Below are 25,046 nucleotides of genomic sequence, written 5' to 3'. Positions count from 1 at the left end.
GGTATAATAAAGTTTTGTGTATTTACTAAACTATTACCTAGGTAGCAAATATTTTGTTATTTGCCGTCATTTTGACGTCAACATGACACTTTTTATCTTAACAAATAACATCAGTTTGCTGCTTGGGTAATAACGTTATTTATTTAAAAAAAAACTCTGGAATATTAGTTACATCTTATTAAGTATAAGAAAGACTCTGTACCAAAAGATTTTCGTCGATTAGTGAACTGAAGATCGTTTTATTGACTACCTGAGAGAATTTATCCGAAGAAAGATGCGCGACTTGATGCGTTCCCAAAGTGCCTTACAACTTGTATCCAAGCTAAAAATAGTTATTATGATCAATTATTATTTTTGGTATTAGAAAAACATAATTATTAATAAAATATAATTAACAATCTAGAGTTTGTGTTTCGCAAATATACGTTACTAACGATTTGATAAAAATTTTGTAATTAAAAACTTTTTTGTCATTCTGCATGTCCTGAATTTTTCAAAAATTAAATCCTAGTATATTCATGTAAATTTCATCAGAAATATGATACTTTTCCATATAAACATGAGTTATAAATATGTTGTTTTTCCACAAAAATATATTAATTTTTAAGTTCGATTTCTTTTATGTTCAACCGTCTAAAAAAATACTAGTTTTTTTACTTGTGTCACTTTTTTTTATCAACACACCGATATAATTAGAAGTTTTTACTTAAAACAAAACGATGTTACTTTAAATATCACAACGTGAATATTGTCGTGCATTGTTGCTTCGAATCGATTTTATTGAATGTGCCGTAATTTCGAAGTCGGTCTGAAAATTACTTGATGATTAATTACTTGATTATTATCATTAATAATGATAACGGTTATGCCGATCGACAATCAAACGGTTCTATAGGGAACGCTTTAGAATCGATTCCACCGTGGCGATTTCTCTCATAGGTTAAACAAAGATAATGAGTCGGTCATGGAACGTATAATCAATACTATGCATGGTTGTCTATTATAGACTGTATATGTATACATTCTATAGATTCAGAGATTATTGATAAACATTAACTGATACTTATTTAATTTGAATTGCATTTGTTTCATCATGACGCTAACGATGCTCGCATTCAGATCCACCTTGCATGAGCTATTAATATCACAACTCTCTAGAATCTTATTCAAGGACTCATTAGCCTTGAAAATATTAATAGTACGAATAATATTTCTCTTAAAACAGATAATTAAATCATATTATATATAAAGATCTTTTTTTACAGATCTATAATATATAGATCTTTTTTTGCATGTTTGTAAAAATGTGAAAAATATAAAAAATATGGAAAAAGGTATAACACGAAGACCTGTGTAACTAAGATTTTTTTATATAATAATTGTCTTTTAATCGTTATTAAAGTATATACAAAAAAATATTTGAAACGTCGTAATATCTCTAATAAAAATCATCGTTAAAGGATTAAAACGTAAATGTATGATGGTGATACAAAGAGAGTTATAAACTCGATTGCGGTCCAACATTGTAAACGTAGCTCGCTAAGCTCATTCTCTCTCTCACCGTTACTAGAGACGCGGTGCATTCGATAATGCACCGGTTCGCCTGCTACTATAATCCACATTGTACGGGCAGCGTACTCGGATTCCTGAGGATAGCGGGGGAAAGGAGCTATGCAAGGTATCAGAGACCGGAGGAAGGGAGTCCTCCCTGAGGCGGCTCCGTGGCGGAAGAGAAGGGAGACGGGGATCGCGGCATGTCGGGGAAGGGGAATGACAACAGCCGTGATTATGCAGAAATGCGAGGCGTGGCGTTCGTAAAAGAAAAAAAAAACGAGACGCCTTAACTCTGAAGTCCGTATATTCGTGTCGCGGCCGCGAGATGACTGAAACGCGCATTGAGGACCGTAGGATGTGCGGATGGAGTCGAATATTTCTCTCGCCTCTGCAAAGAGAACATCCGTTTGTCCATTCGTCTCGGAGACGACATGGTGACATCGATGATCGAGGGGGAAATAACGGGTGAAACTCGCGTTTTCTCACCCACTTTTCAGGATTCGCGATGAGAGGGACGTCGGGCGGTCTGGCGGAATCGTTTGTTCCGCTTCGCGGCCGAATCGGGAATGCGGCGAGTTCGTTGCGCCGCGAATTCCCGCGTTCGCCTATTTTATCAATCGCATCGATGACTGCTCGTTTTATATATCACACATTCATAGATTGTATTATAAGTATACAGCCTTGATTATAAGTATAAAGTATCCTTAATTTATTATGTTTTCTTGAAAAGAGGCGGTGATAAAATCCAAAGAGAGGGAGAGAGAGAGAGAGAGAGAAACGAAAATATTAAAATATTATAAAAATAAATATTATTTCTCAATAAAACTTTTTAATTTTTATTAGATACAGAGCATTTACGTCAATACGTGAAAGTGTTTTACATTTTTAGTCAAGGCTGTATTTTAATTCTTATTCAATGTATACGGATACTTTTATATCTCATTTTTATGTTACAATATTAATAGCTAATCAAAATATCTATATTAATAACTCGCTTAATTAATAGTAGATTTAGATAAAGAGCAGAAAAAAGAGATTTGGAGAAAGATTGAGATTTTAAAGTACTGACAACGAGATGTATCGAAGAACATAGGCGAAACATAAAAAAATATCGAGAGAGGACCTAGTTATGGCTTTCGAGAAATCTCGTAAACTGTCCAATTCTAATTTTAATTCAATTTTGTATACATAGGTAAATAGACAACATATAAGATTCAAAAAAATAAATCAGAAACTCAAAATAAGCTAATAAAACTCAAATTAAGCTAACACTGAATATTCCCCTCGTGTGTAAAATAAATAAAATACAGTTAATTAATCCGCTTGTCAAAATTCGTAAAAAAATTCAATTTTCAATAATTTCAGTATATTATTATAAGTTGGAAATAAAATTTTTATGAATTATTTTCAACTTCTCCAAAAAGCGTGAAATAAATAAGTATTCTGTCTATTTACTTATATTAATAGTTCGCGTTATTTTACATCTCGTGATGTCTTGATCATGATGATAAGAGACGCAGTATCTTGCTACGGCATTTCCCTATCTCGCGCTCTCGAGTGTTTATTGTCGCATGTCGTAGTCACATGTCATCGCAGTCACCATCAGGCTTAAGGTGAACGCACAGAAGTAGAATAGAAGTAAGCAACAAGCAGTAAGACGTACGAAATAGGCAATTAACATTGCCAGTATATCTATACATGTGAAAGATGGCGGTCTTAGGCGTCGTCTACAATATGCGAAGTAAGTTTGGTTTAAGAAGTAAGAGTAAGAAATTGATCAATCGCAGTCGATTATTCTTCTCACATTCGACTGTGATTGGTCAATTATTATTAACAAACCAAGCTTACTTCGCATATTGTAGACAACGCCTAACGTTTCATTGCTTACTGCTTACTTCTACTTCTATGTGTGTTCACCTTTATAACGCGAGCGATAACACGCCATTATCATCGTTATTTACACTGTACGCACGTCGCGGCGAAGTGTACATGCAAACACACCACGTTCTTTCGTCGGCGCTTCGCTGCTGCCGTTAACGATTGGAACGTCGCATTGGAATCCCGGTGGCATTGATAATAAAATATCAAACGACAACACCTGAGTTATGTCCTCACGTGACAAGCGACCGTGTTATCTCTAGCCGTAATCATTTAGCACGGAGATAGCTGTATTAATATCCCTGCGAAATCCGAAGTTCTTCCAGGAACATCAAGACGCTTCTCCTATTTATTATTCATTACTCTCACGAATTTATCTCTGTGAGAATACGTCGATCTCATCACAAATCCAAACTAATTAGCAAGATAATTCTCTAGTAAAAATTTTTTTCAAAATTTGTCGTATAATTTTTCAGAATTTTAATGTAAATTGCTGTATTTTGCAAAATTTCAGAAGTATCGATCTTTCCTAGAATTTTTCACATATGTGAAATCTGAAATATTCTAAGATTTCTCGTTCGCTATAATTTTTGAAAAAATATCTTAAATATTTTCGGATTTTATAAAATTTCATCAAAAATTATAGAATGAGAAATCTTAAAATATTTCAGAATTATATATGAAAAATTCTAAGAAAAGTAAACTTTATCAATTTTTCCGAAAAGTGTTTCAATTCGTATAAAAATTCAGAGAAAAATTTTCACCGGGGAACGGGAAGCTCTTGCCGATTTTTCCTTTGTATATTCATGCCTCTATCCCCGTTTACAACTCTGTAATGACATGGTAATCTCCGGTATCACATGCGCGCGACGGAGATAATCGTTAAGCGTTATAATACCTCCCGTTCTTCGCTAAATACGAAACTCGTGTTGCCACGTGCACTTAGAAAATCAAATTACGTACATGAGAAAGCGCGCGCACGCGGAGATGCGTGACTCGTAAATCACGCTTCGAGATGTAAAGAAGAAGAAACGCCGCTGGAAAAGTAGGAGACTTTCATAAATGAAGAGCGATCCCAACAATCTACGTCTCTCGTCAATCCGGAGTAGAGCAACGTGGGATTGCTTTTCATTATATAATTTCGTTTCGGCCGTATGCTTGAGGAACACCGTGTATCGATCTCGAAGGAAGATAAAAAGGTTATTCCTTACGTTCTTTCACGTGCCATCCGTTTCAATCGAGGAATAAGTGGGATCGGTTGAATGAACGCTTATTGGAAGATGCATTTATAAATGTATGTCTTCCTACGGAAAGATATAGCACGCACGATCCCCTGTCCTCGTTTCCGATGTGTCAGAGTGAAAGAAAGATAATTGTTTTGTAATTTGCATAAATGCGCTAAATATTCGGCAACACGAAACCTGCCAAACCATAACACGTTTATTATCCATTTAATGACACAAGTCGACACGAGCATCATTCTATCTTTCTTGCCGTTCAGAGAGTAATAAAGATAGAACGACATTTATGTTGACTTGTGTCACCAAGTGGAAAGCACCCTTTGAAAATGATTTCCTTCGATATCCTACTCGTTCCGCAATTAATTATAGGGTAAAGCAAAGTAAGTTGGATAGATTAATAGAAATTTTTAAATTGTATAAAAGATTAAGGTCGCATAGTGTATTCAATCAATTTAATTACTTAAATGTATACATCCATTGTTTGTTTTGTTTGTTTGTATTCAATCGAACATACAAAACATATATTATGTATCTCAATCTTTGTATAATTTGAAAATTTCTATTAATCTATCCAACTTACTTTGCTTTACCCTATAATTAATTGCGGAACGAGTAGGATATCGAAGGAAATCATTTTCAAAGGGTGCTTTCCACTTGGTGACACAAGTCAACATAAATGTCGTTCTATCTTTATTACTCTCTGAACGGCAAGAAAGATAGAATGATGCTCGTGTCGACTTGTGTCATTAAATGGAAAGCACTTAATAATGCTCTGTAATTTGATAATACCGTATCGAATTCAACAATAATAATATTAATTAACGAAAGAGATTTCAAATGGAATTGGAAGCAAAATATGCAAATTAAATTAGAACAATTATCAATCTAGTTGATCGAGACACTAATCATTATTATCAATTTGATGTTATCATTATCATGCAATTATCTGAGAGAGAGAGAGAGAAAGAAAAAGAAAAGATTCCAATGTAAAATTTAAAATATATATGTACAATGTTTTACATTTGCAATAACAATGTATATTGTTGCGCTCAAAACATTTATTTAATTTCGAGAAATTTGAACAAAACACTGGAAACTTGATTTTCAACATTTACATTCTGTAAATATTTATATTCGTGAAGTGTAAATATTCAGAGTGTTTTAAGCGTTTAGAATAAAATAAAAAACTGTAGAAAATCGTTGGATAAAGCAATGGGAACATCACACTTCAGATCTGAATCATAAATATTTAAATTAGAATTCATGATCCTTTTAAAAAACAAACTGGAGCCTATAATTAGATTCCAGAAAATATTCTATGTGAAAAATACGTGTCATCTGCAATTCAATGTAGAGAGTTACGTGTCACATAATATGTAATAAAACATAAATAACATGTAAACAATCGCTCCCGTATTGAATTTCGAACGATTATTTCTTGTTAAGAATCGAAAAACAAACGGGCTCCATAATTCGAAGATGTTTCCGCATCTTTATATATAATTTTAGATTTCACCGATGAGTAAATGCGGGTATGCTAAGAGGAACGTATTTACTATTATTATGTAAGAGGTGCATGTCAAGTGACAGTAGGTTGTCGGCTGCCAGTTTTATCTTTTGCTGCATCGTCTGCAATTGGTAGCCTTCGCGTATTGTCCTACTTTAGATAGGAGCTGAGATACATACCATTTGTCGTAATTTTCCACATGTTTTTATTTTACTTTCTCAAATTTTAGATAATAGAAATTTATCATGTAAGTAACACGCAATACCGTTCTTCATGCATCTTTCATTAGTACAGTCAGAATCATTATAAAAATTTTAAATTCGGCTGATAAAATCTTTTAATTAGTCAAATAACCCTTGATATTAATTAGACGCGCATAATATTATTCTTTGAATAATTTAAGGTAACAGATTACGTGACGTATAAATAAACTGTTTTACTGTTTTATTTTTATTTTTATCAGCATTAAAACGAAAGAAAAAAATTTATTGAAAGATAGAAAGAAAAAGAAAGAAGACAAAAACAGCATAAGACGTAAATGATTGTCGTGGTAAATGAAAAGTTGGACGAAGTACCGCTCCACGAAACTGATCCATACAGAACTGAGGTGAATCGAGCAGCATTCCCACTACGGTAATTCTGCTCTGGAAAAATGTACGTCTCGGTAGTTGCGAAAATCACGGGACACCCGGTGTAATACGGATCGTACGTGTTCACCGAACTCCGTTCTGCAAAGTCGAGTCGTGAAACCCGTTCGCCGATATCTCGCTCATACGCGGGCAGATAAAGCGGTGCTCTTATATGCGGTCCTGCATTCTGCGCCCGGATTCCGCGAGTTCGCTCCGCTTTACCTCCCTCTCCGCCTTCTTCTCCACCTCGTGGTTCAATGGAACCGCACGTACAATGCAATTTTGCCTGTACAGTGCCATTGCCGTAACGATGCAGTTACCCTTTCCTCTCTACGCCCACATCTCACCAATAGTTCTACAGCAGAATGGATGGTGTAGCCGAGGTCTGGCACACGTGTTCGAGATAACGATCTTGAGAAAGATTAGTCTAATCTCTTTGAGGAAATGAATCTCAAAGCTGGCAGTCAATGAAAATCTTACTGCAACTCGAATTAACTCAGATTTGTTCCCGAAAAGCGAAACTCCGATTTTCTAACGCGAATATCCAAACAATATGCATATTTAAAAGATGTGAAGACGTCTTTAAGATGTTTTTTAAACATACACGTCAAAAAGATGTTTCTTTTTAAAGACATTTTATGACGTTTTTTAAACATGCATGTCTAGATAATGATGCATAAAACTAATAGTTTACGAAAAATGTATTACGAGATTCTATCCTGATGCAAATCTAATTTTAATAATGCGTTAAAATTTCGCAAGAAATACTCAATAATTTTTAAGGAAAAAATAAATTATTGATACAAACATTTTAAATCTAGTATATTTTACTAACATAAGTAGAAGAATGGAGGGGATAGTGAAATACCATTTTGGTTTACTGAAATAACTCAATAGATATTCATATGACATAATAACTACTTTCAGTACAAGTTATTGATTATGCCGATATTCATTAAAGCCCGCTTTAAATAATATCTTAAGATACTAATACGACCCTCTGATTGGTTATATCGATTACGCTGTAGATAGAAGTTCTTCCGATATAAAGAACAAACGTAATTTACAAAAAACTGAAGAGGGAGAAAAAGATTACGGTTATAGAAGAGGAGGGGGAATATAGAATATCATCAATTAGTATACAGTATAATTTTACACGTGTCGAATACATGCACAAAAAGATTCATTTTGTTATCAAATTTAATTCAATTATGTCATTTAAAAGTCACATTTAAAACCTCCAAGTTAGACTGAATTTACAAATTAATATACTAAAATACTCTCAAAATTACGTAAAAAGTACACACACTTGTAAAACTGTCTACTATCTGCAAAATTGGAATGCAGCTTTTAAGACAACGCCGTAAAAACTAATGTATGTACGCAGTAAATACTAATAGCCATGTTACAACGTCCAAGCAAACTGTGAAGAAACAATTTTGACGGTTGTCTCCAGAATACAGCGAAAACTACCCAAGATATCGTGGTATTCCACAATCCACCTATTCCATAACAGCTCCTTTATATTTCAGTCATCCTCAGTGTATTTTAATGGAAAGAATCTCCATAGGAATAGCTCAGAATATCAAGGATCGTTGCCACAAACTCGCGCAAACTTACGGGCAAATTTGTGAAATTGTGTAAATTCCGATGTGTGATAAATCTCTCTTCTCTCAAGAATCTAATCCCAAAAACATATCTATAGGTCGGAGTATTCCATTTTATCTCGGACAGGAAGGCGTTATTATTACCGCTCTAATCGAAACTTTGCCGCTCCAGTTGAGACGCTTAAATGGGCGCGCTTCTGCGTCTAATGGAAAGCGAAAATCTCATCGGACGAGTGGGCCCGGCCTGGTGCACGATCATTCTTTTTTTCTCCTTTTTGTACGTCCCACAATGCTCTCGTTTGTGAATGAAGGTTGGACAATGCGTGCGTCCTCGTGCACGTATTTGTGTGAGTATGATCTGATTACGAGCACATCGTGATTCATGGAACTGCGTCACTTCGCATTGCTGCCACGTATTTAATAGAATAAATACTGTCGTTGCAAAGAGGGGTGACCTTCCGAAACACATATACGTTCACGAAAAACCGCTAAACCGACTTACACAATAAAATCTCTGTAGAAGCTTTCCATTTAGTGACAAAAGTCGACAAATGTTATTCTATCTTTCTTGACATTCAGAGAGTAACAAAGGTAGAATACTTGTGTCAATTGTGCCATCAAATGGAAAGCACTCTGTAAAAATAGATTCGTTTGCTAAAATGTTGAAACGTTTCAAACTGTTATTTCCGTTAACTTGTGGGAAAAAATTACAATTGGTAACGTGCTTGTTTGAATAATTAAAAATATTGAAAGTAGACAAAGAATTTAATGACATTAATTGAAATTTTTTCTAATTGAAAACGGATAAATCAGAATTTTTTATTGAATCTATTAGAATGATAGTTGAGGTAACCAGAATTTTAATTTTGATATGATCAAAATTTGTGTAGTTTGATCCGTATTTTCAAACAGAAATTTTTCTCTGTATACAAAACGAAGAATAATAAAATACATACATAACATTTCATAAAAACATTCACACGTTACAATTTAAATAATTTAAGAAACATTAGGAGGTACAGAATAGAAAATAATAAAATATATTAAGTAATTAAGTTACAAAATTTATAGATCAATTTAACTTTCTATTGCATTTCAGCCCATCGTAGAGAATTTTAACATAAATCGACGGTGCAACGCAATCTTATTTTTCTTATCAATGATTCATGTGAGATTTCTCATTCTAATTAATATTCGGCGCTGTCAAGAAAAGCTTGGAAGTAACAATTAGCCCCCCACATATAACTCAACATGCTCCTTCGATCGCAATCTTTCGAACGCAATCCGTGCATTTATCACACCGATGTGTGCGGTGTAGATATGACGAGCGTAATTTGCGGGTGAACTATTAATCCATTTTCCTGGTGCATCAAGATTTCTTGCGCGGGCCAAGAGCTACTGTCGAGCGAATGGAAGGTGTGGGAAACTCGCAGACCAATTCTCATACGAGTTGTTCCAGATTCGAATGCGATTCGCGTCGTCTTGTTACCGGGGCCGAATTTCACGAATGCATCCTCTTGTCACCGATAATTTCCTTCGCACGCTTTCTCTTTCACCACTTTGATCTTCCTTCGATCAGACGGAAGAAATATTTAACTCCTCTCAGAGATTAAATCTGCAGATCGTTTACGTGAAACGATTTTTAAATAAGAGAAATTGTTACAATATTCCAATTTGTAATTTCGCAACCCACATATATAGTAATTTTATAGATAACTTTTTAGCACGATATAATTAAAATTTTTCATAGAAATTGTAAAGACTGAATTTATATTCGCAATATCCAAAAAGAGACGTTTTAATCCTGAAATTTGATGTAATAAGGAAAACCGTAAAAAATTAATCAGTCATAGTTCATTATTCTCCTCACATTTGACTGTGATTGGCCAATATCTTATGGCTTAAAGCTTATTATATCTATTGTGTTTCGGAACTTAAAGATCGGTATTTATACACTGAAAAAAAAGATTGGCTGCTGCAGCAAATTAGATGGTAAAATATGGCATAGCATTTTTAATTGGTTGCAGCAGTCAATTTTTGGTTGTGTTAGTCTATCGAAATCCTATGTGGACATTGCAGATAGATTAACGCAACCAAAAATTGGCTGCTGTAGCCAATTAAAAATGCTATGCCATATTTTACCATCTAATTTGCTGCAGCAGCCAATCTTTTTTTCAGTGTAGTCGATTCTTATTTCAAGACTATCTTAAGATGTTAATATGACTTTATGGCCACTATTCATATTCCGTTCTTATTTCAAGACCGTGTTAAGTAATGTCTTAACACGGTGCTAATATGACATTTTAAGATTGCACTTAGGACAGTTTTAAATATAAAAATCACGACTATAAATATTAGTTAACGAAATATTTGCGATAACCGTCAAAAAGATGTCTTGAAAACATTTTAATGATGTCTTATGTCCCGACTTTAGACTTCATATTATCTAGGATCGTTCTCATCACTTGACACGCGATGCTGCGTGAAAAGTACAATTTCAGAACGATGATTCAACGTTCTTCTATCGCGGGGATCGATGTGCAATCTCGCGACATATAAGGCATCGGCTTCTTCAGCGTTAAGGTCGCAACTAATTGCTGCGATTAAAATGATGTCTCTCTTTTTTCACAATCTGTATAATCACTGCCCACACCACCTACTGTAACACCTGTTATATACCTGACGCGCCATTTTAATGCGTTTATTGCATCTTCACGACACCTCGACACGAACGACTCTATCTCATTACTCGTAGCGATATACTTTAAATCAATCTTCATGGATACACGCATGTGGTGAAAAATTTATTTAGGAATCGGGTAAAATCGCGGGAAGTTTTAATGACGAGATTAAAAGTTATGTGTATTGTCGCAGATCGAACCTTGTTCACAGAAATATTTTCTTTTTTCAAATTATTATCAAAATATTGTCACGTTGCAAATATAAATACCACGAAGAAATACGTGAATCTCAAAATGTAGATAACGTGAGTGGAAATGAAATTGTCGAGTCGAGATTTTTATTAGTAACATATTGAGATTTATCTTGATACATACGTATTATAAAATATCTTGTAAAAAAATCTTGAAACGTATTTGCTAAAATTAAAATAACAAAACTAGATTTATAATTTTTGTTAGAAAGTCGAAATAAAATAAAAATGGAGTAAAACTGGATTTGGATGCAAATTAGATGTGACAAATATTATTTGAAACAAATAATATTTCTGCATTCTTGCGCCTTTTTTTTCCGCGCACTGTCTCGTTTCCTTTCGATAATACCAAATCTTAATAAATATTTGTTTGAATAGAGAGAGTTTTAAATAAATATTTATATTTACTAAATGTAAACATATATTTATTTGACATAAAAACCATTACTTTCATTTAACTATCATTTTTTTATAAAGTAAATATTTATTTACTATATGTATATGTTTACTTACAATTAATACTATTCAAAGAAATATGTATTAAGCTCTAATAAACAATACACAATTTTTTTCAGTGTAATTTTATGTTAATTCCGCGCAACCCTCCTTGGAAAGATCCGACTTCTTATTATTGTCGTATTAGATGTCTCAAAACATTCGACAAGATCGATACGCTCCTCCATACGACAGTAAACAGAGGATAGCCATTACGTATAAACCTAACGACAGTCGGGCAACCAATAACGTATTACGTTCGTACCCTGTTGCGCAGTGCCCGCATGTACCGGGTGTCTTTGCTCTCGTATGGCATATATCGCGGATGTCTGTATCTCTTCCGTGACGATGTCTCGCAACACAGACGGCTACGTTGACGTCACGATGCCTGTGCAAGTAAGCGAGCGTCGGAGCGTCGTCCGCATCACGCGCGATCCGATTCTCGCAACGTCGCGCCGCGCCGGCATGCGACTTCGTGAAAGTAATTTATTACCGCGAGAGAGAACTGGCCGGTTAAACGCCGCGTACCGCGTGTTTCAGCACGTAAACACGCGTGTGCGTGCGGAGATTACCGGGTGCCTTGCGCCCGAGAGGAGTAAAGGCCGCGTCACGCGTATCTAACAGCAGGGACCGAAAGGATATGACGGAAGCACGTAAGATGAAAGTCCGAAGGTAACAAGCCGAGAGTCGATCCTCTATTACGACGGTCGTTACATCAAATCGTATTTGTTTTCCTTTTAAACGCGATAAGCCTACCGTGCAATTTCATATTCCATGTAGGAATATTCCATGTAAAGGTATTGCTATCTTAGTTCACGGGACCGTTCTGATTTAAATAACTCAGCTTTGATTCCATTTTATGCGTTTGCATTTGTTGGAATCTGTGTGTTAATATTAGAGCCAACGATGATTAATTTCTGTTATTTTAAATATACTGTATTATATGCTAGAATTAATCGTCGATAGTTCCAGTGTGGTGTGTATCAATTATTTTTGATAATTAAAATTAGAAAGTAATTATCTTTACTATATATACATTTTTAAATACATTCCTTATTCTTAAAAGAATAAAAAAGGAAAGTAAACTTATCAATTTTAATTATTTATATATGCAATAAAAGTCATGAATAATCTTAGAAAATAAATTGTTATAAATTTGAGTAATTTTTATAAAAAAACTTACAAACCAGTCTGTTTTGATTCAAATGTTAAAATGACTAATGAATTTGCTACTTTTATGGAAAGGAATAAATTCAGTAAATTTCATATGCTCTAGTTAAAAAAACACTTTCGATATTTGCATCAATATAAATGAATTCCTTGGTAAAAATAATAATCGTAAGTTGTGTGAATGTAAGGGGAGAGTAACAGAAACATAAACGAAGCTTCTAGGGGCAAAAATTGAAACGAAACGTAAAAGAAGTGCAAACGTAGGTTTTTGCCTCGTAAAAGCTTCGTTTACATTTCTGTTACTCTCCCCTTACATTCAGCATAAGCTCCAATTTTTACTTTCGCCAGGATTTAATCTCAGTTCAACTTTCATGTTTTTCTAGTTCTAAAAAGGATAAAAAGTTGAACTGAGATTAAAGTTAATCTCACTGTCAGTTCAACTATATTAATGAAAACGAGTATCACTCTAGAATCAAACTTTGCCTTCGCTGTGATGATCGATAATTTTAAGGGATATCCTTAAGATTTGTGTGTACTCTCTAAAACTTTTAAAGTGAATTGTCACTCTGAAAAGTGAATAAATCTCACTCTTGAAGATTGAACATTGAGCCACTCTTTTTTAAGGGACTGGCTTAATTTTCAATCTTTAGAGATTCCACTCGAAAGAATTTAGAGAGTAAATAAGGCCGGTATTCAAAGTCCGTTCTCATTTTAATATATATATCTTAACGTTTTAGGCAATGTCTTAAGATACTAATACTTAGACTTTGTGATTGGCTTATGACATCTTAAGACTACTTAAAACCGTCTTAAATATAAGAACCGATTATGAATATCTAAATGTCCCGGCGCGAGGCGGTGTGACACGGTCTTAAAACGCAATGTGACGCGCGTACGCATATACGCACACGCGTACGCGTATTGCCGCACGGTGCGGCATACCTGCGCGGTGTTGGTATCAGACACAACGACCCGGCTCCCTAGCCGGGGACCCGAAGCCGTCGCACTTTCTAAAGACCTTCGCCAGTTTCGCTGGGCTCGTCTATTACCGGCCGCGAGTACCTATCTCTAAAGAGTACTCGCGCGTGTACAATGCCATCCATTAATGGGCGCCCCTGAGATCGGCCTTTCTTTCGACCTATAGCCGAGCGGGTGTCGGACCATCCACGTTTTCGCTCGAGAAAACCGGTATGAGACCGCGGTCGATCGATCGACTTGCCTCCACTTTTTAAACGAAACCGCCCGGAGGTAGGCCGACAGTATCCCTCGGCGCCTGGCTTGACGCAACGGAGTCCGATCACGGATCGGAAATTGTGCCACTTTGGCCGTCAAGAATGTAAAATTCGGTGCGACACGATCTCACCCGTCTCTTTCTCTCGATGATACTGCAATCTTTTGTTCGATAATCACTTCATTTTAATAAATCAGTTCAGTGCCACACTACGAAAACAACACACTTGGGTATGGCATATTTAAAATTCAGTTCAATTGTTTATAATTTTCGTAAAAATGAACATATTCTAAACAATTTTTTTCCAATTGAAACGCCAGATTTTAAAGAACATGTCACATAAATGTACACGGAAAGAAAGATTTTGAAGTATTCAAAAATTTAGTAAGACACGGATCTGAAAATAACATTGTTGAACCATCAAAATAATTACATAAGAATTTCAAGCATAATGAGCAATGCTGCAAAAAGTTTTGACGATTTAGCAATCAGTTTGAGTATCCTAATACGCAATTATTTTTATGGTCCAACAAAATTATCTTCAGATCTATATCTAGTTAAATTTTTAGATACTTCAGTAAAATTATCCTTTCCGTTCATCTTACATTTTAAATAATCATCAACCGACCTACTTCTATTAATAAAAAAGTCATAAGCAATGGAAAAAGTGTTGGAAAATCATTGGGAAAAGAAAGCCGGATGTGTCACCCAGAGTGGCACTGAGGGATTAATTATTTGCAATGGGTACTCCTCGCAAATTTCTCGCCTTCTGGCGTTTTCTGTTCATGGCGGGGTTCTCCGTGGCAGCGGGGAAACCGCGTCAGAAGGGGACGTGGTATGCTGCGGTGGCATAACTTCAACCGTTTCGACATTTCGCATAATCGTCGCGTAGGAAATCATCCTCGCTGTCCGATGCTCTCGCAAGGAGCTCTCGCAAGCGGCTAAACGCCATGCGGCCTTCACGTAAGCGTGAACATCGCGTCGCGTTGCGTCGACACTGAGAAAAATGTTTGGTATGACAACTCTATATAATTATGCAAATTATAAAAAATTGTGTTGTTCTAATTTAAATTCGGTTAGAATAACAAAATTTTAATTAGAGCAACACAATTTATAAATTAAAATATATTAATTATAACAAAATTTCAGTAATTCGCATATCAACAAAGTTATGGTTGTTTATACAAATATTCGTTTCAGTGCAATGGAGAGGATCGGAAATACCCCGAGAGTACGGACCCCCTTATTCGCCACAGTGATGCTTCCCCACGTGTCAATCTACACGTAATGACATTTACAACTTGCACCGTGGTGTGAATTACTTACTCGGACTTAACACGCGAACACGACGTAGCCGCACGGAAAAAAACGATCTTACTGAAATATCTAAAAATTTAGCTGGGTATAGATCTGAAAATAATTTTTTTGGATCATTTGAATGCTTCAGCGAAACTGTTCTTTCCGTACGCGACTTATCTCACTCTCACGGCATTCGCAAATTCAAGATGATTTCGCGCTGTTATTATATGTTGAGATTGCACGATCGCGCGGGAAACAGCACGAGCACCAAATTAAAGGGAAAGTAGGAAAAGGGTCCTGGCTATCACGTATGACCCAAAAATCTTTGTATCAAATGTTAGAGAGCGTAGAGCGGTAGAAGAGCAATTTATAACCGAAAAATATTAATATATTAACATAATACAAATGTATATATATAAATTTTAAGACATTATAATGTATAAATTATTAAATATTGACGTAGCGTTTAAAATTGTATAAAAATAAATTAAAAAGAAAAATAAATGAAAACACATTTTTCTATTTTCAAATTCTCTTTGCGAATTACCTACGCCCATTTTAAATTGATTTCACTTATTGTTAGAACATATGTTTTGTATCTTATTGTTAGAATTGTTTTTAAACCTCCGGAGATAAAAATCGCAGAAATAATTGATTCGGAATAGAGAGAGCATGTGATTTCTAACAGCGCGATAAATACATAAGCTTTAAGATCGCTAATATGATTTAAACGATAAGCTACAACGCGAGAGGATTAGAGGCCATATTAAAGCATACCGCATACCTCTTATCCGATAATAGAACGCGCATTTCACCGCTCGAGTGGACGAATCCGTCACGTATCGATGGAATTGCGGATCGATCTGCGTATTATTCTTTACAATTGTCTATACCAGTGTTTCCCAAGTTGATTTCGCACCAAAAGTCTTTACAGACTTAAGTATAAAATTGCGGAGTCCCTTTTACCGAGAGAACCTGTATTATATCTTTTTAAATCACAACGAGAGATCAGAATTGTGTATGATAAATATCTCAAATTCGCAGACCACGAGATTTAATATTAGAACTTCCAACGATTAACAATTATATAAACAGTACATTTGAATAGTAGAAATATATATTTCTACTATTCAAATGCACTGTTGCATTGCAATGCATTGTTGCATTTAAATGTCCTGTTGCATTGCAATGCATTGTCGCATTTAAATGCACTGTTGCAATGCATTCTATATAAATACACTATAGTGTATTTATATATTTAATATAACATATTAATTATATATTCTAAGAAGATTCCTTACTATGAACTTATCGTCGTCGCTTTCCATCGAATATCGAGCATTCGCGTCGCCGAGGATGAACGAGAACAGGTAGAAGAGGTAGATATACCTGCCGCTTCCGCGTTTCTCCTTAGGTACGTAAATCTTGTCGCGATTCGCGAACACTCGCGACGTTGATACTGCTCGTACGCAGGAATTCGCCGGGAAACCGACGTCCTACACGCACACGGCCACACACACGCATACACGCCGGTGTTGCTGTTGCTGCCGCTGTTACAATGGCAGAGGTATTTCCTCTAAGAATTACGCATTCTTTACTCCCTTCTGTTTCGCGAAGTCATCGTACTTGGGCTCCGGGAATTTGGTCCCTTCACCGGGAAAATAACTTATTCCTAAAGGAAATCAATTGACGGTTTTAAATACGCGGGAGAACCGTTTCCCCATTCTTAAATTTGCCGTGCGAACGACAATGCTTTTTCCAGGCAAAACTGTGACGTTTAAGCGACAATGAAACGTACGATATTCGCAAACGAAAGCGAGATCACGGATTTATATTCGCACGCGTGTGTAACATCGGAATTTCGCCAGCGTCAAATATCGTAACAGATTATACCGGTATATTCTCGCTACGGCACTCGGTGTTAAATTACTTTCACCGACCGATTCGTACGTGCGTGACCGCGCAAAAATCTCGACAACAAAAATGCGGCCGATTGTCACGAACCTGAAGCTACGAGAATGTATAATTCTAAACAAGACATAGCGAACCTTCGGAGATCGAAGAGCATCAATCTTCTGTTTTAACAATTAGAGCGGAACAACCGCACTTGAAACAGTGTTTATGACTGATAAAACTTTTTAGCAGATTTTTTACATTTCTGACATTAGATATTCGAGTTATTAAATGTGTGATCTGAATTATTATATATATCTGTCATAAAAAAGAAAATTGTTTTGTATCTTTTGTTGAAGATTTCTATCTTCCATAAAAAAACATTATTTATCATAATTCGCAGTCTTTATATTATTAGATGTATTCCAAGGATAAACTCTTTTTCTTTTCCTTCTTCGTGAAGTCATTACTAAATCCAAGAATTTAGTCTTACAACGCAATCTTAAGGAAATTAATTGATAATTTAAATATGAATGAGACGAAGAATTATTGTGAGAGATGAATTATTCATATAACAATTATATATACATATCTATTATATTATTCAGTAGAACATAACATATTTTACAATATACTATCACGAAAAGAATGAATGTAAAATTTTATTGAATACTGAAAATAATTTTGTTGGAAACTCAAACTGCTTGTTAGGATATTTAAATTTTTTGCAGCATTGCTCATCGTTTTTTGGTTTCAAACGTTATTTTAATGTTGAAAACTAAAAAACATTATTAAAAAAAAATACAATAATTACATTATTTTAACTTTTAGTTTCCAACAAAATTATTTTCAGATCTAAATCCAAAATTTTAGATCTTTCAACAAAATTGTCTTTTCTGTATAAAATTACATAGTAGAATTACTACATAAAATGCTATAGGATACTGCTAGAATTATTAATTCTGTTATAATCTCTAATTTATTAAGAAAACTTTTTACTAACAGATATTTTTAGTAAAACAAATATTTTCCATTGCGACAATCTGTTATCAAAGGTCTTAGTTTCTGTTTAGAAAATCAGATTAAAGCGACCGGTCGTGAAACGGTCGCTCAGACCGCTTGATAAAATTTGCGCGGAAACTTGCACCGCGCGACTCGTTACACCAGTAATCATATGGAAAGTGTCAAGGCATGTAAAATCACTTTCAATTCCTTTCCTAGAACGCCAAATTTTTCATGTCGCGCAACTTTAAGCGTTAATCGAACGTGACGCGCAAATAGAACATTCTAGCTAACATCAGAACGTTTATTCAACTGTCATTTAAACGTTTTGTGGATCAAATAAATCACAAGTTATCTCGAAAGTTAATAAGAGAATTCGTCGGACGAAGGAAAAAAGAAGTATACAGAGAATCAATGGAGACACTTTTAAAAATAACGTCAATTAATGCTCGAACTGGGATACTCATCGAAGTGTGAAGTGCATCCCCTCCCGTTTCTATTTCTCTGAATAACGTTGATTTATTGTGCTGCGATGCAATCTATCTTTTCTAATCGAAAGAACAAGATTTCATTTTTTTCGAAAACAATATTTTCAAGTGTTATCTTCAAATGAAAACAAGATGGGTTTTCCCGGACATTCTTAAATGCAGAAAACATTGATAGATTCGAAGAATACATATTCTTTACTCTTTTCCTTTTTTCGAAATCATTATTGAATCTAAGAATTTAATCTTACAGAAAGCAACGCTTAAGGAAATTAATTGGCAATTTAAATTTGAATGGGAGTTATTTATATAACAATTATATGTATATATTACAATTATATGTATATATTACAATTATATGTATATATTTCATACATAAAATAATATATAAATATATAAAATAATTGTATATATAATTAAATATGTAATTATTTTATGCTACATATTTTATACTTATTTTATGTTTTATTGTATATTGTATTTTACTTGCTCCACAAAAAAAAAACAGTTTTGCTGACGTACGTAAAAATTTAGCTAGATACAGATCTGAAAATAATTTTGTTTTAATCATTAAAATAATTATCTAGAACGCTCAAATTAGTTGCTAGAATGTTGAAACTTTTTATAGCATCAACGTTAAAGCGTTCTAATATTTATTTTAATGATTCAAATAAAATTGTCAAAATAATTATATTCTAATAATTATTTTGACGATTCAAATAAAATCGTTTTTATATTTGTATCTGGCTAAATTTTTAGATGTTTAGCAAAACTGTTCTTTCCGTGTATATAAATTATTTTACAATTTATTTTAGTAGAAATTTCATACATTTTTCAAGCAGATCATGGACAGTTATATTAATTCTATCTATAGTAGACTATGAGAAGTAAAACTAGGTACTTAGGATCCTAGTCTAGATGTAACGCTTTGCTTGCAATTACTGCGAACAAAAACAAGACAATAAATGATATAAATTCTTTTAAATATACGTATCTTTATCGCTTAAAATAAAATAATTATAAAATAATTTATAAAAATGCGTGACCGTCCCTCCTTCGAAAACTATAAAAACGGTGTTAAAAGTGTTCTCCAGAGTGCTAAGAATGGTAAGTATGCTAAGTATGCTCCACTGATGTCTGTTTCTACCAATGTAGATTGACTTTAATCTTGGTTTAATTTACTCTTTATCCCTTTCTAATTCTTAGAAAAAGATAAACAGTTGGTTAAACCAAGATCAAAGTCAATCTACATTTGTAGAAAGGGATATAAATCGGATCAACAGGTTGAAAGACGAGACTCACTCTTACGTCGGCGCCACTGCCTGTAGAGAAACGCGGCGACGGCGAGCAGAAGGATCGTCGTCAGAAAGGTCCCGATCACGGCTCCGGCTACGCTGCCCGCCCCGAAGCAGGTATCCTGCGCTGCCGTTGCTGGTGCTGCTGGTGCTGCTGGGTCCTCCATGGCTCGCTCGCACTCAGAACCGTCTCTCGCGCATATTCTCGCGCGCCTTCAACCGGTCGCGGCGTTCTTACCGCGAATTGCTCTCTGCGACTCGCTCTCCTTCTCTCTCTCTCTCTCTCTCTCTCCCTCTCTCTCTCTCTCTCTCTCCTTCTCTCTATCTTCTGTCTCTTTTTCCTTCTCCCTTTCCTTCTTCGTCGTGTCGTCAATTTGGTCGCATAGTTTCGCGCGCGCGAACCAATCCACCCGGACGAAACACGAGTAGCGAAATTAACTATCCGATTCACTATACTCTTTTATCTATCTTTCTCGCCTCGGTTTTCTTTTTCCTTTTCGTCTTCTTCTCGTATTCCACCGATTGTCCGTCGAATACCAAGATTCGCAGCCGCTTTGCAGGCAGAAAACGATGGATAATTGTCAATTATGACTTTTCTATCCGCGAATCCGCGTCGATTTGAAACTAATAATGCGTTCGAATGCGCGGTGCTTCTCCGCCGCGACGTGAAGTGCGTCGCGGATAGTAAACGCAACACCGAATCGTAGCTTCTCGCGTTTCCACCGGCGACGAAGAGGATTCGATTCGCGATATCCGATCGCCGGCTCGCGATCCGGAGATCGCGGATCGTGCGGACGGGGTCGATCGTCAGATTCGACTGGCGACGCACAGACGAGAGAAACGAGCGGATCGGATTTCTCTGCGTCTCAGACGTCGGTCCGAGAAACGCCGGAGCGACGAAGCATCCTTTCCGTATACGCTCCGCGAATTTCACGACACGTTTACTTACGCGCGCGTACAAATCTCACGTCGCGAAAGGATACACCCACCGTACGATCTCCTCGCTGTAACGTCGCGCGAAGTACTGACGGAGCGGTGCCGCGGAGCGAGTAAAACAGGTAGGCGAGCAACAGGTGCTTCTGACTCTGTCGCCGGGGACTGGAGGAGGGAGGGAGATTGTTGACGCTTCTCGCTTTCAGGGCCGGCCCTACGCGACCGTCCGAATGGGGGCTTGTCGGGGGGACTTCAACGAGTGAGATAAATCACCGACGAGATACTATTAAAGACCGTCAACCCTGGGCAAATTTTCGGCGGTATAAAAAGGGCTCCAAGGGCCCGGAGGTAATCGAAGAACGCTGACATTATCGACAATTGATATAAATTTGCTATTATTAACATAAATATTTGACTAATACATTATTAAATTCATGATATTTTATTACATAAACGCTCTATAAATAAATATGCATATTTGTAAAGCTATAATATCCTATATATTGCCGAAAAATTACAATTTTTTTCTCTGCAGTTATTATCTCTGTTGATAATCGAACTTTGACGATAACACTGAAATCACAATTTTTAAGAAAAATCGAGTATTATTGAGTTTTAAATGCACATACACCGATAAACACGTCTACTAAACTAATAAATCATAAAATTAGTACAATATTATCAGTTTTTTTACTCTTAATCACTTCAGTATTAACAAGGACGCGAACTCCCATAAGGATGTCGGTCTTTAATAATATCTCGTCGGTGGATAAATGCAGGGTTGGGCACGTATCAAACTCAACGTATTATACGTTTTATACGTAGGAAATGTAAGAAACCTCTCGCAACATTAAATTCCTCAACCCTGGATAAATGTTCCCCTGGTTCCCCCGTTAGAAAGTAAACATGGAATGCAATCGTATTTATTTTAGAAATTTTAATAGTTTTATGGAATATATCATTAACAGTGGCGAGTGTCGTGATTTTATTTGTATATCTCTACACTAGCTTTGCATAATAATACATTGCCCAAAAACATTCTAAAATTTAATTGATAACAATGAATTATTTTAGAATTCTCTAGCTTGAATTTACTATTCAAAGATAATTTATCATTAAAATACTCCAGAATGCTAAGAATGTTAAGAATCATTCGAAACTGCCACGAGTTTCAATAAATATTTTAGGTTTCTTCCACCACTTGTAATGCAGCGCTGTCATCGATGTCCAATTGCCTTGCTCTTCTTCCAGGTAATTGTTCATTCGTTGTTTCTTTTAGACCCTGCACACAATGGAGGATCGAAATATTAGGAACATGAATAAATATTAAATATAGAGAAATAAAAAATTGTGGAAATAGAGATTAAATTAAAATAACGCAAAATTTGAGGTGAGCGGGCTCTTCTTAATTGACATTTACCTTTGTCACTTTTTGGGAAAAGTGGGTGAATTCTGCGCACCTAAGGGAAATTTATTGTCCTGAAACGGTTTTCCAAGTTCAAAGTGATATAAGTATGGAGAAATAGAAACTATAAACATTCTTCTATCATTGCGTATCCTCATATTGAACAGATTTTCATTCAATAAGGTTGTATTTAGCAAAAAGATTTTTTAGAGTAAAAAGAGTATTTAGAAAACGGAAAAGCAAAAAAATTTCTGCAATATAAATATATATCAAATATATTTTAAATATATATTATATATATTAAGCAAAAATATAAAACTAATATAATAATAATGCACATAGACTTTGGCAAAATAAAATAATAATGCAAAGAAACGAAAAAATTAGTGCTAATCATATAATATATGAAAGATGGGTAATTGGGCGGATTTCAAAACGCTTGCTCGCCGCAACCTGATTCGATATGAAATATAATTAATTCAACATTTCTTAACCAAACTTAATAAATAACAGCTCAAAAGACGCACATAATAACATACTTTAATAATGTATGCAACTTTAAACAAATAAATTAAAAATACGGATTTACCACTTTATTTTCTGAATGCTAAAATAACAAGAAAAGATGTGATTTCACTTTTTTGTATTTCTCTGGGTAGCAACATATTTATCGTCGTATCTTTTGTAGTTATATCTTAAGAGGACGACCTCCTGCGTAAAAATTTCATCACAGTGATGTCGTCATCCATTGGAAAAATACCAAATCAGGACTGCGTTCGGAAATATCACCCGGATGTCCCCGTGTATCATCTTATCCTTATTTAACATTGGGTGAACAACAAGAATAAAACGATGCATTCCAGGTAGAACACGGAGTCATAATTAAGTCATAATGGTATCACAGGACGTCATCATTATGTCATTTGATACAAAAAAATGGACTTATAAGTGACGAATGAGGTCATGATGTCCTCATGACTTCTGTGTTCTACTTGGAATTGGGGCACTCGGGTGATGTTTTCGAACGCAGCCTAGGATGCACACAATAAAGCCGGCGGCACACGATCTTGTTTTTTTGCTGGATTGCTAGCTAGAATAAATTCTTGCCACCTTATTGGCTACGATGCTGACACTATCAGTACCGCGGCCAATACGATGGTAAGATTCTAATATAGCTAGGAATCCAGCAGGAAAACAAGCATCGTGTGCGGCAGGCTTTACCCGCTCACAGTTCCCCCACTTTCCCCTCCTATGATAATCAAGTAGAACCAAAATGGCGGATAGGAATACCTACATATCTAGTGCCTTAATGCAAATATAATATAATGTAAATTAAGGTCATCACACATACAAAAATTTTAGTCGTAAGTATAAGGCCGTAAGCAAATCGGCCAATCACAGTCGAGCGTTTAAAAACGCGAGATCTTAATTTTGATTGTGATTGGTCGGTTTGCTTGTGATCTTAAGATTCCGACTAAAATTTTTGTACGTGTGACGGCCTTTAAACGGGGTTAAAGTTAATCTACATTGGTAGAAACGGACAAATTTTATTTTAAGCGCACATAAGGCCGGAATCAGACTACGCATTGAAGATTGAGATTGAAGATTAAAGATTAAAATTTGACCAGTGAGGACAAAGGAATTTTAGCTCCTATTGTTTTGATTGGTCAAATTTCAATCTTTCAATCTTCGATCTCAATATTCAATGCGTAGTCTGATTTCAGCCTAAATGTAACGTAGTGCAAATGGAGAAACAGATATCACGAGGCTTGCTTTCCAGCAAGGACACAGTCAGACACTGTTAGCGAATTCGATTAGACGCACTCAGTGCGCACTGGTGCACATTAAAGCCGTCGTACACGAAATAACGTAAAGATATGTTTATAAATAAACATAAAGATCGATTAAATCGTGAAATACTTAATACATTTTATTGTACTATTAGGTAAAATATGTATTTCATAATTCGAAATATTTGCATTTCATTTTTATATTTAAATTAAATTAGTGTACAACGGCTTTAATATGCACCAGTGCGCATTAGTTCTTCCAATCGAATTCGCCATGTGTAACACGGCTTGTTTTCCAGCAAGGACATAGACACTGTGGCTGCGGTCCACTTGACGCTACAAACGTTTCGAAGCGTTTGAACGACCAATCAGAACAAAGAATTTTACGAATTGACTAATCAAAGAATGCTTTGAAGCGTTTATAGCGTCATATGGACCGCAGCCTACCTCATCGACATATAGGCCGGAATCCATAGTCCGGTCTTAATCTCAAGCAATATCTTAAGATGCTAATATGGCTCTCTGATCAGTTCATGCACTAGCTTAAGACTAGAGTACCTATAATAAGAGTACGGTCAATAGGGTAACGATCGGTGATTGATTCACCAAATTGAGGCAAAAGCGGAAGTTACATGCCCATGTGTACTATCTGTGTGTACCATTTATGTGTACACTATTTACACTGTTTCGAATGGTTTGG

General features: G+C 35.5%; 1 protein-coding gene across 1 annotated transcript in view; it reads right to left on the bottom strand.

The window, feature by feature from the left end:
• The window catches only part of LOC108723325 (uncharacterized), a 36,792-nt gene extending 15,516 nt beyond the window's left edge, over nt 1-21,276 (bottom strand). Inside the window, exon 1 of the mRNA XM_018449000.1 lies at nt 20,226-21,276. Coding sequence (XP_018304502.1) covers nt 20,226-20,385 — 160 coding nt within the window. The 5' untranslated portion in view covers nt 20,386-21,276. The remainder of the gene's footprint in view (nt 1-20,225) is intronic.
• Nucleotides 21,277-25,046: the final 3,770 nt, after the last annotated feature.

The sequence above is a fragment of the Mycetomoellerius zeteki genome, unplaced genomic scaffold (genome assembly GCF_001594055.1).
Source record: "Mycetomoellerius zeteki isolate Tzet28-1 unplaced genomic scaffold, Tzet1.0 scaffold228, whole genome shotgun sequence".
NCBI classification, from domain to species: domain Eukaryota; kingdom Metazoa; phylum Arthropoda; class Insecta; order Hymenoptera; family Formicidae; genus Mycetomoellerius; species Mycetomoellerius zeteki.
The sequence above is the reverse complement of the archived record's forward strand: the minus strand, read 5'-3'. Positions and strand labels throughout refer to the sequence as shown.